At 44.5% G+C, this 16295-nt stretch overlaps 1 protein-coding gene across 2 annotated transcripts in view; it reads right to left on the bottom strand.

The window, feature by feature from the left end:
* The window catches only part of meis1b (Meis homeobox 1 b), an 83995-nt gene extending 68294 nt beyond the window's left edge, over positions 1-15701 (bottom strand). The window contains exons 1-6 of one of the 2 annotated variants that reach the window (XM_080481340.1): positions 14963-15701; positions 12941-13161; positions 11600-11741; positions 11350-11400; positions 10650-10700; positions 9205-9348 (exon numbers count right to left, since the gene is read on the bottom strand). In XM_080481340.1, coding sequence (XP_080337466.1) covers positions 9205-9348; positions 10650-10700; positions 11350-11400; positions 11600-11741; positions 12941-13161; positions 14963-14974 — 621 coding nt within the window. In that variant the 5' untranslated portion in view covers positions 14975-15701. The remainder of the gene's footprint in view (positions 1-9204; positions 9349-10649; positions 10701-11349; positions 11401-11599; positions 11742-12940; positions 13162-14962) is intronic. The other variant, XM_080481341.1, reaches the window with a different exon arrangement.
* Between the last annotated feature and the right edge of the window lie 594 nt (positions 15702-16295).

The raw sequence follows: 16295 nt of genomic DNA, 5'->3' as shown, positions 1-16295 counted from the left end.
CTGAGACGGTCGTACAGAATGAGGATCATTGGGGCTTGATGAGGAGAAAGGCCCAGACAAATAGAGAGCGAACATGTTGTATTAGTTCCCAGCTTTCTGAGGCATGCAATCCACGGCTGCCTCCATTTGGCTCAAACCACTAGCAGATGAAAATACAAAACAGCTACGACTTAAGATAGGCTGCAGCGAGCGCCAGGGAGTGATGTCATCTGAGCAGAGCAGACCAGAGGGAGAGAGGGCGAGAGAGACAGACAGAGAGAGAGAGAGAGAGAGAGAGAGAGAGGGCTAAATAACTCAAAGTATTGCTACATAAGTATAAATCCTTGGTTTTGTCCAACAATGAAACCAAACATGGATGACCAGTCCCGCTAATGTAGAATTCAATTTTGTTTGGGAAAGCAGAGCCAAGACGTAGACTAAATCAAATAAGCTACAGTTTTCCCACAGCCCGCTCAAAAATTTTTGCATGAAAAATGTAACTGCATTTGACTTAAAACAAACGGAAATGCTCGAGCATTGCCACAGAAATGAAAGTTCATGCCGTTCTCGAAAACTTTAGGAATAATTGACTCCAGTGATGCTAAACCGAGGCTATAGTTATTCCCTCCGAGTTTGTGTCATCAAATGCAGGCAGCTGACGAGACCAGAGAGACTCGGGAGGCCTCGGTTTATATATAGTAAGCTGTGTGTGTGTGTGTGTGTGTGTGTGTGTGTGTGTGTGTGTGTGTGTGTGTGTGTGTGTGTGTGTGTGTGTGTGTGTGTGTGTGTGTGTGTGTGTGTGTGTGTCTCTGGCCAGATGAGCGTCAGCTACTCAGTGGACAGTAGAGAGAGCAAATGGCCAGAATGAAATTAAAAAAAGAAAATATTTGCAATATGCGGGAAGACAAATAAATATGGGGTCGGACATCTAAAAGCATCCTCACATACATGAGTGTTTATCCACACGGTGAAGAAAACACACACAAATCTCGCAAAGCTGCGACATGCTATTGAAACTAAACCAGATGTTCCTTCTTATCTCTCAGTGCCTCTGAAAAGAAACATTAGTGCCGAGGACAGGAGAGAAAAAAGGGTGGGGGGGGGGGGGGGGGGGGGGAAGAGACTTCAGTATAGAAGGAAATGGAAACTAATGTCTTATCACACGCGGCTCGCTATCACAAACAAGCGCGCAACAAACAAAACACGCCCGCACAAACACTTATCGAGCCTCCTCTGCCCCCCGCGTGAGCCTATCTTTGCTCTGTGAAATCAAATGAAGCAGATATCAAGGGGCAATGTGGTGTTTGCATCACGCTTTTGGGGCTTTGCGACGAAATGAGTGATAGAAACCCACACAGAGGAGAAGAGGAGGGAGAGGAGAGGAAAGGAGAGGAGAGGAGAGGAGAGGAACACACTGGAGAACAACTGGTTTCAATTGGGATACTACAGTTGGCGCTGCTGCTGCTGTTGCTGCGAGGAGGGTATCGAGTTGAGTTTAGCATTAAATATATATATATATTAAAAAAAAAGTAACATTAATTCATGACACTGGGTTTGTTTTAAACAAAACGTAGACGGAATAGAACAACAGAAAAGAAAATACAAGTCAGCAAATTCAACACATTTGGGGTCTGTTAAAGCTCGTTTGATGTTCTTGGGCTATGAAATTATAATCCAGTGCTTACATGGACGATATAATCGTTGCTTTCCAAATTAAGCTTTGAGGCTTTGCAATAAAGAGGAAAGTTACTGAATAAAGGCATGACTGGGATGGTGATTGGGTAGATAAACGTTGATTTTAACAGGGATAAAATACCAAGAAGACATTTCTTTAAACCTCTTACTTTTTCTTTTTTTTTTTTTTCTTGCTGACCGTAGAACAGTGAAAAATGAAACACTCGTGCATGACCGAGTAACTCCAGAGAACATCAGAAGTGAGGTAATCCAGACCACATGCTCAGCATGCAAACAGTTAACACTGCCGTTTGCCAATTCTCCCAAAAGTGCAGCTTTAAAAAAAAAATGAGCAGAACTTGTTTATTCAGAACTCCATGAAAAAGAAGAGCACAGCACCCGGGGGAAGTCGAACGGCAAGCATTAAAAAACCCAAGAGCCTCAGCTTGCAAAGAGAATTCTTTTCTTTTTTCTTTTTTTTCCATGTCCTTTTTTGTTTTAATTTTATAACAAATTCCATTTGAAAATATAATTAGTAAGTGGAAGGGGAAATGGCAAACTACTGCATTAGCTGTAATTGAACAAAAGAGTGCATTGCCTGCTGGGAGGTGGCCACTGAGGCCCCATGGGAAACAGGGCGGGGCTGAGACAGGGCCTGGTGGCATCTCCGCGGGGACGCGGAGTTTATTTATAATCGCAGGTCGCCCTTGGATGGAACAGGCCCGGCACTGATCTAACACGCAATTAATCCACACACGGCTGAGATCACACAACACACACATACATACCAGTACACCCAGGTTGAGCAGTACGTGGGCACACACCCATGCACAAATATACTTATTTGGTCTTCGCTTGTGGGGACACACACACCCATGCACACAAACACTTTATATCAACCTTTTGCAAACACATCACAGACGCGCCGTACTATCGATTAAGAAACGCACACACCTTGTGCTAACACGACGGCGGCACACAAAGGTGCACTTTTAAAATATGACATACTGTATGCAAAATCCACGGCAGGAGCGGATGCGTAAACAGAAAGCTTGAAGATACAGAGAGTGATCTGTCCCCCTGCACACACATACACAGCTATACACTTGATTTATTCTGTCGCTCTAATGAGCCACCCAGTTCTCTCTCTCTCCCTCCTCTTGCTCTCTCTCACTGCAGGATGTAGATTATTTCAATGCTTAATTGTTCAGTAAATTCAATTTTCCACATTCTATTCGGCCTAGCTTTAGCTAAAGTTCTTAAATCTGCCACGCCAAGCCAAGGGAACCCTGTTTTTAAGCCATACGTACCTTTTTCCCCCCCCTCCTTTTTCTTTTTTTTTATTACCATTTTTTTCTTCCCTACACCACCCTAATTCGCCATGAAAAGATTTTCCTTGCTGGAAATTCTGATTCCGCTATGATCGGTGAGGCATTCCAATCCAATGCATTCTCATTGTGCCGCGTCTAAGATGCGAGAGGGGCTTCCCTTTCTCGCTGTGCCAGGCCCCATATCATACAAGCGCTCATGCAAGAAATGTTGCTTTGCCAATTCATTTGCAATAATAAAGAAAATGGTTAAGGTTGTTGTGCTTTCCCCCCCCACCACCCCTCACCCCCGCTACCCCCCACCTTTCTTCACTCTCAAATACCTTTTGTGATGATATGGATATTTATTTTTCAGCCTGTGCCAGTGAGCGTGTGGAAATAATCATATGTGCATACTTAACTGCACAGACATAAATATCCGACCCCCCCCCCCCCCCCCCCCCCCCCCCCCACACACACACACACACACACACACACACACACACACACAACACACACACACACGCATACACATGCAGTCTTCAGTGGTGGTACATCTGAATCAAAGATGACAGTCAGACTACTCCATCCCCCAGAATTCTTTGGTGCATCTGTTCTCTGTGGTTGTTTTCTTTAACACCATTTTTGACCTTTGCAACAGCACCGCTTCCTCGACTCAAATCCGGCCCAGAATGCCATGTGCTGCAGCGGCAAGATGGCCTGCAATAACTCCGGACACATACTCCCACTCAACCCAACGCCGGTAGGAAAGATGTAAGTGAAAGGGTCTGAAAGGCCAGCTATTGTAAACTCTTGTTTACTTTGCTTTCCACTGTGACCAGATAAAGCAGGATCTGCCTCTCTGATAACCGGCCAAGCAAGTGCTTGGCCGACTACCTCTGCTTTCTCTCGCTCACTCCACCCGGCTCCTCCCCTCACTGCAATATTAGTGCTCCCAAAATGAAAAGAGGGGGCTGATAATGGTATGCATGGTGGAAAAAGAGGGAGAAAGAAAGAGAGCAAAAGACCCCTCACTCCCTCCCATTCAGTTCCGCACTCCCCTTTCTCCCTAACTCTTCACAATAGACAAAGGAAGAAGAAATAACCTTATAATTGCTGAAGGGGGTGAGGGAGAAAACTGGATTTGGTCTCTTGAGTAAGTAAAGTATGCTACATTGAATAGCCGTCAGGTACTCTTCAATCGGCTTTTTTAAACTAGTGTGCTAACCTCACAGAGACAACTAAAGATAATTACATGTTTCAGATAATTACCAGAGCTTTCAAAGTCCATTTAGATGACACTCGCGGAAACCGACAAACTGATTTTCTTTCTCCGCGGCCCCCTCGACTGTGGCGCTCGCGAGAAGCTTCTTGTTTACCCTTTTTGAGTTGGAATCCAAACAACAACATTAACTCGAGTGCTCTTCCCTCTGTGCTATCTAACCCCAAACAAAGCAGAGCTCTTTTTCTTTCCTCTTCAGCTGTGGATGAGAAGGCTGTCATGATTTCTTAACGACATGTTTTGCTGTGGTTTCGTAGTTAGCCTAGCCTAGCTCGACTCCCGGCCGCTGCGCTGGGATGTTCTCGGCGGATTCCTTGGAGACGGGCTGTTTGTGACGGTGGCCATTGTCAGAGGCTTGCAGGGGGTTAAGGGGGAGAGGAACTTTCCATTAGCTAAGTACACATGTGTTAAGCCAGGTTATTGTTTACTTAGCCAAAGAAACCACAGCAGGCCTCAGGGACAGACATGGTCACCCATCATAAGTAACAGGAGACACAAGCCAAGAACTTTATTTGCAATTGGGATCTTGTGGCAATCAAAACAGAGTATCTGTGACACTGCGTGGCTCCACTGAGCACTTTATCCAAGTAATATGCCTCGATTTAAAACCAGCTAATAAATTAACCGCATAAAATCCGGAGTTGAGAACAAAAAAGAAAACAAGTGCACTGTGGATGTCTGAATATTTGTAGCCGTGTAAAAAGTTCCAACCATTTCTGCTCTTTGAAGTCACTCTGGCCTTGAATTGCTTAATCATAATCACTCCTACTTGCTATTCCAACAAAATAATAAAGAGGCTAAGAAACACACAAGTCACGTGGTCACCTCTTTGTATCACTTGTTGAATCCTCAACAGCCGCCCTGCATTCACTCCCCGACGGAATAAAGGGGAGTTCAGGGGAGCGGAGGGAGGAGGGGGAGTGAAGGAGGGGAGGAGGCGAGTGGGGGGTCAAACCTCTCCTCTATTCAGCAACAAAAGGCGCTATTACCAACAATCACTACAATGATCCAAAAGTTTGTATTAGGAACAGCAGCGTGCCACTGTAGGACACAGAGGGAATGAAAAAAACCGAGCGAGTGTGCGCGCCTGCTAAGTCGGGTGAAACTCGATCCATACTTCAACGAGAAGCGGATAGATTAGCGATAGCGGTGTACTGATTAGGAAAATAGTGGCTGACCCCGACAGTCATGGTTTCCATTGAGCTAGGAGTAGGAGGGGGGGCAGGGGTCACTCTTTGACCGCCAGAGTTACCTAAACCAACACTGCTGGGTCTCACTGACCTGGAAACCCGCACTTGTATGCCATAACAGTGCCAATTGTTGGGAAAAGATACCACGATAGTGCTATCACGGACAAATTCTTACACAGTGACCACAACACTAAGCTCATACAGGAAGGGTTTGTTTAGGAAAGACTGAGCAGGATCTAAGAAAAACAGCAACCAATTCCAAATGTATAGATGCTCTGTGAGATTGTAGACAGTTTCTCATTCTTTATTTATATGATTTCAATGGGAGTATTACTCCCTGGAAATGGCAACATGACAGAACATCAGTAATGCAACAATACCTCTCCACTAAATTAACCCAACAGATCAGCTGCTGAGCATTCATAATCATTTAAGACTCCACCAAAAGTCAGGCGCTGAATTTTTTTTTTAGGGGAAATTTCAATTATTTCCAGCTCCACTTCAGCCTGCATGGCTCAATCAAGTAGAGGAGCTCTTGAGACTAGGAGTGAGTCCTCAGCACTATTAGTAGTGTTCTGCTCTACAGCGGAGAGTCTGGGCCCTCAGAGTTCATTAGCAAATTGCTGTGCCCCTCCTCGTGCTCTCTGTGCAATTAAAGGCAACTGTGCAAATGACGTACGGCGGTGTGGAAATACCTCCCTGCTTCCTTCGACCGAGGTGAAAATGTGTGCAAAGCAAACATGGATGCAATCAGCAGAAGGACTGTAGTCATATTTTCACAACAAGGACTGCTACACACAGAACCATAGTTTCTGTGCATGCACGGCTCTTCACACCGGAGCCACGGAAAAAGCATCAACGATAGTAAAATTTGACTTTAAAAGAAATCATCTGAAGACCCAATCAAATGAAGTGACTACACACATGCAGCTCAAATGAGGAAATTAAATGTAAAAGCAAACATTGTGGCGAAACTCTCCAGGGACCGGCATGGAAAGAGTTAAGAAAGTCCAACTGGTGCTAACCAGTCACTCCACTCACATAGCACCTGAGGGGGGTGCTGCATTTATCAGGCCAGTCTGAACACACACACACACACACACACACACACACACACACACACACACACACACACACACACACACACACACACACACACACACACACACACACACACACACACACACAAAGACACACACAAACATAGGAGGGTAAGCCCAAACTGGCTGGGCTGCATTCACAAGCCAGTGCAGAGCCTCTTTGACTTTTTCACCTCTCAGCTATGCTCTGCTTTCTTTTGAAAGGGGCGCTCACAGTCCCTTCACACAGAGGACTACTAAAAAAAAAACAAAAAAACAATGTAAAGACATGTAAAGAATATTCAGAAAATTACTCTTATGACGCAAGGGTGCATAATGCACCAAGAAAGTCAGCGTCGTTGGATTGTTGAGTTTAATAAATTCAAAGTATTTTTTTTTTTCCTCTTGACATTTTTTTCCCCCTGCTACAGTCGCCTCACTGGAATAAATTGGTTTATGAATAAATGAGCCTGGTTTCTCCATCTTGTTAACATTGTTCTTTTGTGCAAATTCTCAGCATTTTTTTTCCAGTCCACTTCAACTTTATGCCCGAGGGCATATATTAAAAATACATATGGAAAGAGATAATGCACACACAATGCAAATTTGTTAAGGATGTCACTGCCTAACAACCGCAGATAAGATGTCACACAAAAATAGCCCACAAAAATTCCCAAAAAAAAAAAATAAAATAAATATATATATATATATATATTCACACTCAAGTAAGTCATGAAATGCAGTGCCATTAGATTGACAATATAAGTATTCAGCAGTGAGAAGCGGGCGCCCACTGCCAGTTTGGATATGCCCATTTACACAAAGCCTGCTGCTGTGGACAGTGTCTATGTTATCCTACTGGAACATCAGCCCATTCTTCAATATTACACATCTGTCAAAAACTTTTCCCCGTGTTTCAATACAAACTGTGCCTCTAGGTCATTTATATTACTCTGTCAGCGTAAACATAAGCTTATACAGTTTTGTCCTTAATTGGATATATGTAGGGACCATCATTATATTAAAATAGGCCATGTCTTCATCTTACAGTCAATTAAAGATCTGCATCAGTGCCCCAAGCACAACATAATTTTCTTCATATACCTCGAAACCCAAGGGTTTTAACACACTCTATTTCCATACCTATATACTATAAGGCTCCGTTCATGTCCTGACCTATCTATAAAAAAGAGAAAAAATGACATCTGAATCCCCGGGAGAGTACAACAGGCTGCTCAAAGAGACACTTAAATGCACAAGTGGCGTCAGTGTTATTTAATTCTGTTCCTGGATTAAATGAAGTATTATCTTCCGGGTGATCTTTCTCATTTCCATAATCAGACATAAGGGCCAGGGATGGAGGAGAGCCTGTGCAGCCGGGTGGGGGTCTTCCCAGTCCCTCCATTCAGCCCAGGACATAAAAGCCGGTGGCTGTCTCTGTCTCTACACAGACCAGGCACTCAACCATATGGAAGTCCGAGGATTTAAATTATTTAGCCTAATCGCTTCATTACTTTTTATGTTGGACTATCCAACTAATCCCCTTAATTTGGGCACTTGATTTTTCTCTCTCTCTCTCTCTCTCTCTCCCCCCCCCCCCCTGCTCGCGATAAGTTACAGCATGAGCCATTTCTCAAAACTCTCAGATAGTTTAACTTATTGGAAACGTGGTCTCATAGCCTGCAAGCTTGTTTCCCGCACAAATGACTCCAGCTATTAATGGTCGAAAATGCGGATTTGCATAATTCTAATCATCGGTTGCTGTTATCATTATTTAACGGCAGTGTATGGGCCATTAGGGTCATGCCTGTGCGCACACTACAATGTCCCCGGAGTGCCAGCAGTCAGTGGAGCACATAATGAAGGCTGCGGTTATCTCTGATATCTGCACAAAAGGAAACGCTTCCTAATCTACCTTTAATACCCGCCGCTTCTATAACGTTTGGGGAAAAAAAATCAACCTTCTTATTGGTGCCCAATCTGTGCGCTCTGAGCAAAATAAAAGGAGAGGGGGAGAGGAGGGGTCTCGATAAGCAATGTGCACTCATGTCTAAGGAAAAATACTGACAAGACGCGTAATGAACCGTGAACTCTACAGTGGAGAAACCCAGGCATCTAAACCACAGCAGCCCATTGCTGCTGCTCTGTCCTGGCCTGCACAGCAGAGACAGACACACAGAAAGAGACAGAGAGGAGCTGAGGAAGACTGGTTTAGGCTCCGAAAAGAGAAAGAGGGGAGGACAAATGGAAGGAGGGGGGGGGGGGGGGGGCTTCTAAATTAAAATCGACACGGAACAGGTCAAGTTTATGGCGATGCTTTTTCGAGCTAATCTTCCCAGGTCGGTTCCGGGTTCAAGTCTTAATGGGCCAATAATAGCAACATTATTCTGATTTTTCTTTTTTTTTTTTCCATTCCGATGGAGGGAATGTAAAACGGCCTTAATCATATGCAAATAACAGCGCAGCGGAGTATTGACCCAGAATAGCTGAATAGCCAACCGGGAGAAAGAACACACACACGCACACACACACACACACACACACACACACACACACACACACACACACACACACACACACACACACACACACACACACACACACACACACACACACACACACGCGCGCACGCAAAGAGTAGGGGAGGGAGGGGAGAGGGGGGAGGGGGGAGAGGGGGGGGGGGGGGGGTGTACCTGATCTAGGGCCACCGATCTCGTGATTTCCTCGCTGTCTGATTTGGACCCGCCCTCTCGGTCGTCTATGACCAGGTCGATGGGCATCTTTCCTTTCAAGCAGCTGATGTACCGGTGACAGAAATTATCACACAGCTCGTGTACCTACAGACGAAAAGAGAGAGAGAGAGAGAGAGAGAGAGAGAGAGAGAGAGAGAGAGAGAGAGAGAGAGAGAGAGAGAGAGAGAGAGAAAACGTCACACACTCACCCCCAGAAAGAGACGTCACACCACACAACTGTGCCACGTGCAACCACAGCGTCGTCCTTTGACGCGCAAAAAGTGGCCCCGAAACACAGATTATAGTTTGGAAAAGCCCAAGATCACAGCAGTGCACGTGAAATTATTTTGGGAGAGGAGTCCAAAAATTAGAAGCAATTTATCAGTGAAAACACGTTGTTGTTTTTGGATACTTTACAAGAAGTGGCCAAAATCAATCACCAAATATATTTGTTTTTCTAGCAAAACTTTTGAAAATATTTTTTCTTAGTGTTTCACTATTTATTTATTTTTTCTTAAAAGTAAAATTAATCTCGCTGGGTCGGCCCGAGTCTTCAATCCAAGTGGCGCCGCAGTGCCAACGCGCTCCGTCCGCACTGCAACTTTTATTTTTCTCCTCTCAAAATAGAGATATCGCCGAAAATTGACAGTGACAAGAGGGCTCAGAGGCTACATCGCACTCAACACCCGTGTTAAATTCATCATCGGTGCCCCGGGTAGTGGCCATTAGAGGAGGGTGACCCGCTTGACTGACATTTAAGGTAAACTGTTTAATTCTATCTATTTATTACATTATCACTGCCAGTGTGGGCCGTGCTGCATGCACGGGAAGCAGACCCGTCACACTGCAAAGGATGCGAATTAAGTGGTGATTTTAAACTTTATTTAGCTGCTGCGCAAAGACCGCTCCAACCTGCGCACAGACAGCACGGCGTGGGCTGGAGGGGGAGAAGCAGCGCGTGCAACTTTGAAAAGTTAAAACTTTTAACAGCTCTGATCATGTTTAATACTGTTAGGTTAAAGTTAACTGCACAGGCTACTGCAGTCCATCTGATAGGGAAACAAATCAGAGTTTTACACCCACTACTCCGTCTATCCACAGATGGCAGCCTGGGGCCTTTTGCCCTCCACAAAGAATCATTTCTGAAACCCGCAAAGTTCGCCTATATGTTTCACCTTGCATGCAATTTCTGCCAGCATTAAACTTCATTAAAACATGGGGGAGATTTGGGCACAGAGATATCCGTTCCAGTTGTAACAGCTTGCGTCGTGATTAAACGCGGAAGAGAAATGGCCCCATGATTGATTTTGACGCTAATTATAACCGACGAGCAAAAATACATTTATGCAAATACGGCCCATAGGTCTGAAGTGGCACACTGGACAGAAATGGCAAGAGAATATTACCTTCTCCAGCTCCAGAAGATGAAACCGTAAAACTTGAATGGCTTGAATCATCTGAAAAATTAAAATAACAGTAAAAAATGAGCTGTTCACATCTCTTGATATTAAACAGGCGCGTTTTTCTCAATACAAGTAACTGCGGACGAGGAAAATATTCATATGAATGGATTTTATGTGGAACTGATATTAAACCTGTGGGTTATTGCAATATGGAGAGCAGGCATACAACACAGGCTGAGGCTGCAATAAGCCTCAGAGTCAGAGATCTATTAGACACCAACCGTCGCTCTGGCTTTACATTTCAAGTATCAAACTGTACCGATTGAAAAGAATGAAGAGGAGAACTTTCAGAGCTCAAAGGTGTGTGGCAGCTGTCTGACTGCGGCCCTTCATGTACGGATTCAAGCAGGGGGAGCCATTGTGATATCAAAAAGCCCCCCCTTCCCAAAAAAACAGAGGGACATCCTCTGCAGTCCTGCTTTAGAGTTCCAGAACCACGTGACTCTCCGACACACACACACACACACACACACACACACACACACACACACACACACACACACACACACACACACACACACACACACACACACACACACACACACACACACACACACACACACACACACACACACGAACATGCAAACAGCAGGTGGGAAAGTGTCTTCAAATGTAAAAGTTAAAATTAGAGCACTCAGCTTACCAGATTATCCAACTCTGGATTCGATGAAAATAAAGGCTTTTCTGCCCGAATCTAAAAAAACAACAACAAACAAACAAACAAACGTAAAATTAAGTTTTAAATAATATATTTGATCCTTATTTTATGCAGAACAAATACAATCCATTTTTGTACACACTTTATTTTAATTTTCAGAGTAAATGTAACCAAAATCCCCATCTTAAACATGCGGGTTCGGCGCTCGAGATGACAAAAGTCAAACTTTCCTGACCTGTTTTGCAAACACTGCTATGTCTTCATTGAAGGATTCCGATGAACAGACGTCTCCTCCCGCCACCCCGGGCTCTCTGGGGGTGCAAGTCGCTAATTCACATTTCTCAAAAATCAGTGCAAGCAAGGGGAACAGGGGGTGCCTGGGAACACACACACAATAGCAAATGTCACCAGAGAGAACAGCGCCGGGGTCAAGACTACTCCAGGCTAGATTTAGCCAGCCATGCTACTCTCCAACAACTCGCCCATGGGGACTGTTGCTGCTGCTGCTGCTGCCGCCATGCTATTATATTATGCAGAGGCTCGGAGAAAGGCTGCAAACAGCGCGCAGACTTCTGTGATTAAATCTAGGCGCGCCTAATAGCATAAAAGCTTTAGAGTCTGTCAAACAATTTGGTGCACAGGTCTCCGTTTGGAACACAGACGTGTGTGTGTGTGTGTGTGTGTGTGTGTGTGTAAGAGAGAGAGAGAGAGAGAAGAGAGAGAGAAAGAGAGTAAGAGTGAGTGTGTGTGTGTGTGTGTGTGTTTGCCAAAAAGCTCTGGAGATGTCGCCGGTTTAATGCGGACACGTTTGTCTATAATTTGTTGTTAAAGTCCTTTGCGTATCTATGATCCAACTAATGCGCGCAGCCTTGCGCATCTGAATGTTTTGTCAGTGGAAAGAAAAGGTGAAACGGTTACTGGCGTGTCCAGCCACCTTGAAAACAAAGAATTTTTAATTAATTCTTTCAAATTAATAAATAATAATTTTTATTTTTTTTTAGGGGGGGGGGGGGGGGGGGTTGAAGTAGTACATTGATTTAAATGGTTAAATCAGGGAAGGCACCAAGTTTTGTAAAACAAAAAACAAAAAAAAACCTCAACAACAAACTGAACAGGGTAAGTTAAAAAAGAAATTAAAGATGAAGTCGGTTGATTGGCGCATATTTTTTCCTCAAAGTCAAAATATATTTTGGGGTGAAATGCTGAGCATCCGTAAAAGAACAACAACAAAAGAAAACTTAAAATAAAAAAATCGATGGTAATTGTTAAATTATTTAAGGACCAGACAAACACCCTTCTTCAAACACGTAAACTTCCAAATTGCGTAAAAGATTACAGAGATTGAAAAATATATTCATAACGTGCAACAATCGCTTTCCTAACAGCCTGTGCAGAAGTTTGGGCTCCAGTGTCTTTCTGAAACATTCCCCGGGATGTCCCGGACAGTTGTGTCCACATTTTGCACCCATGCTTCCACTTCCCCGCCCCGGCTTTCCCTCCCACCCTGCGGGCCTGGACGCACGGCTCGCCCGCCGGAGGGTGAGCTCCCTCCCCGGACCCGCGGGCGCGCACCTACCCGTATATAGCGTCTTTATCTCTCTTGAGAGCGTCGTTAACAGAGGAGCCCATGCTGGGAGGCATGGTGTTGGTGTGGGCGGTGTGCGGGTACTGGTGAGAGTGCAGCTGGGGGCCGTGGTTGAGGTGCACCGCCTGCATGGACCGGGCGCCGTGCGGGTCTGGGTACATGCTGGTCGGGATGCCCACACCGTCCATCCCGTAATGGGGCAAGTCTTCGTACTGCACACAACAAACACGCGGGTACACAGTTATTATTACCAGAAGAAAAAGGTGGGGGGAAAAAACACTTGACTAAAACTTTGCAGCAAAACCACAAGATATAAAAAATACTATATACTGTAAGTGAGAGACGACGATTTCACACATTTGCTTCTATTTTTCTTTCTCTGAAAGGAGCACGTATGCAAATTCAGACTTGCTTTTAGCAAATATTAATTTGAGAATTTTTTTGAGACATTTTCCTCAGTTAAAAGTAGTTTTAAGATCACTAATCGCATCCCTTGCCTTTAAACGACAGGCTCTCATAATCTACAACCGATGGAAAACAAGAGAAATAAATTCAGCTCTGTGGCGAATTTCATAGTGCTTTTCAAGAAAAACTTTTGAGGGCGACGCGACTTTAGTAAAGATGGCACTGTTTACAAAAAGAAAGAGGGAAATAATTATCATGAAAGCTGGTTTTGCTCTTAACTTATTCACACTGACCTTTGTAACCCAGGAAAAAATACCCATGAATTATTCAATATGTTCCAAATTACTGGGAGTTTAAAAGTAAAACTGCATCGGCATGACTAAGTTATTATTACTGCCATTAACGAGGGAGTCGCCGGATTTTAACAACATATACTGAGTCGTGTTTTCACAGCGAACGACAGCAAATATCTTAAACTTGTTAATTGCAGTGCTTTCTCATTTTAAGGGCTCATAATTGTGCAGCATGTTATTACCCATCAAGCACACTATGATTAGTGCATGCAACAAACACAAGCAGACGCGTGTTGTGTTTTCCATACAACGTAAAACCGGAGTTATTCATCCAAACTTTTACACGTGTCAGTATCGAGCTGAACAACGCAGTTTCGTCTTTGTGGGGTTGCTTCGGAGTTAATAAAGGCGCAATAACATTATGCCAACAAATAAATGTCGACTGAGGTTTGCCAAAGCGCCTGCAAAAGGTCTTAATTTTTACGTCTAAAATGTGTGTGAATTATTGATGGTGCTTTTCTCGACGTGATAAAGAAGTGTTGGGGAGAGAGAGTAAAATGCATTATCACTTGAACCTGAGCGTTTCGACCCTGAAGGCAAAGAGGTGCAAACCCCAGCGTGGTGCAGCTCCAGTGCCAAAACACCAAGCAGCTAAATGTGCTCAGTATCCCCTCATATCTCTGCTTATACACTGGTTACTGCCCGTGCGACCGTCCAGCAGCCTTCCAGGAGCAGTCCTGCAAGTGTGTGTGAATCAAAGCGTGTGTCATCACCTAATCACAAAACCTGCTTCATTGGCATTATGCAAATTGTGCACGTTTAGCGCAGTTTGTGTTGTGCAGCTGAAACAATACACGTGAAAAATGAGTGTGACTGGATTATTATTATTATTATAATTATTTTTTTTTTTTTTAAAGTTTGGTTCGAAAGTCCATATGGAATCCTCGCAGAGCATTCAGGAGAGAAATGTGGAGATTTTGTTTTGCCTCCATTCCCTCCCCCATTTTGCCTTCAGTAACTGGCCTGTCACAACTAATCTAAAAAACATAGCCGATGTGAGATAGGATCACGCTTCTAATGTCCCTCAGTGGCCCAGGTTTGTGGACCAAACGAGTGCGGCCGTGCGTAAGAGCGTGCCAAAAGACGCAAAACATGAAATCGTGTCTCCGTGAGTCAAGAAAACGACAGAAACTTTCCCCGCGAGTGTGCGTCTGTGCGGGTATGTGTGTCATTAAGCCACGTTACAGCGCTGCATCGCATTCAAGCGCAGTTGACTCAAGAGAAACTTTTTTTAGGGGGGAATTGCCCTACGTACCCGTTGCGCCATAACCCTCCTCACTCCCTGGTCGTCCTTTCAGTTGAGGTAAATCCCCTCTGAGGCCAGGGTGGAGACAAAATAAAGAAAGGAAATCCAAATAAATGAGAAGATGTTTCAGCCAAAATCCCGTATGCCTTTTTCCACGGAACGGTGAAGCCAGCTCCCGCTTCTCTGCGCAAGTTTAGCCCAGACACGGCAAATAGGTCCTCGGCTATCCTCCGGGCAGCTGCACCGGGCTCTCCTTCTCCAAAACCAGGGAGAAAATAAAATAGCCCTTCAAACAAAACTGGCGACTCTCATGGCTTTTTTGACACTCCGCCTGTCAGTCAAAACGCGAGGGCTTGTCAAAAGTACCGGATGAATGATGGTCCGACGCGCGTCTCCACGGAATCGGCACCAGCTAAATGTTAATGGTCGCAATCACAGTTAAAAAATGAAGCAGCTTCTCCTCTCGTTTTCTTTGATCACTCTCGGCTCCCGGCTTGATTTTCTTATGCAAAAGCGTCTAGAGGAGATCAAGAGGAGGTGGGGTGATAATTCTGGCTTAGTCTTTCTTAAAGGAGCCACGATCGATGCTGTGCGTGTGTGTGTGTGTATGTGTATATATATATATGTGTCTGTAAGTGTGTGAGTGCGTGTGTATGCGTGAGCCGCCTGCCCGTTTGTGTACAATGGATATGTGTGTTCAGCTGAGGAGGAGCGGAGGATCTGGACCAGACTGCTGAAACCCGGAAGTAGTGGTGGCCATAACAGGTCGCGTCTTACACAACGCACCGGGCTGCAGCAAGTCGCGCGGAGAGGAGGGGGGGTGGGAGGACCCTGCGCGCCCTGGCAGCCTCAGCCGCGGCGGACGCACTCAGAGCTCAACAATAACACGGGGATAAACACAATGTTCACCTACAACTGCAGCTTCACCTTTCATCTGCTTGACAAAGTCACTTTATTCTCGGTCCGGGACAGTCAAACTTGAATTTCGGGACTCAGGCATCTTACGTGCGCCTCTCCTCTTAGAAATAGTTCACATTTTCAACGCGGTTGTGAGGTACGTAGCTTCAATAAAACTTAATTACTAATTAGTTCATACAGGGCGTCACTTTAAAATCTGACATTTCATTATTGGGGGCTATTGTACAAGACTCAAGTTGCAGTTTAGATTACATTTAATATATCTTTTGCTTTATTGTCCATTTGTTTTCATTTTTCAAAGCTTTGCCTTTTCTAATATTTTTTTCTATCGCAAAATCTATAATATATATTTGCCTTAATGCATACAGAGCTAACACAGAAAAGCACAGCAATTAAAAATGATGGAAAATGTCTAGACAGCGAA

Source organism: Lipophrys pholis (assembly GCF_963383615.2).
Source record: "Lipophrys pholis genome assembly, chromosome: 15".
NCBI lineage: Eukaryota > Metazoa > Chordata > Actinopteri > Blenniiformes > Blenniidae > Lipophrys > Lipophrys pholis.
The sequence above is the reverse complement of the archived record's forward strand: the minus strand, read 5'-3'. Positions and strand labels throughout refer to the sequence as shown.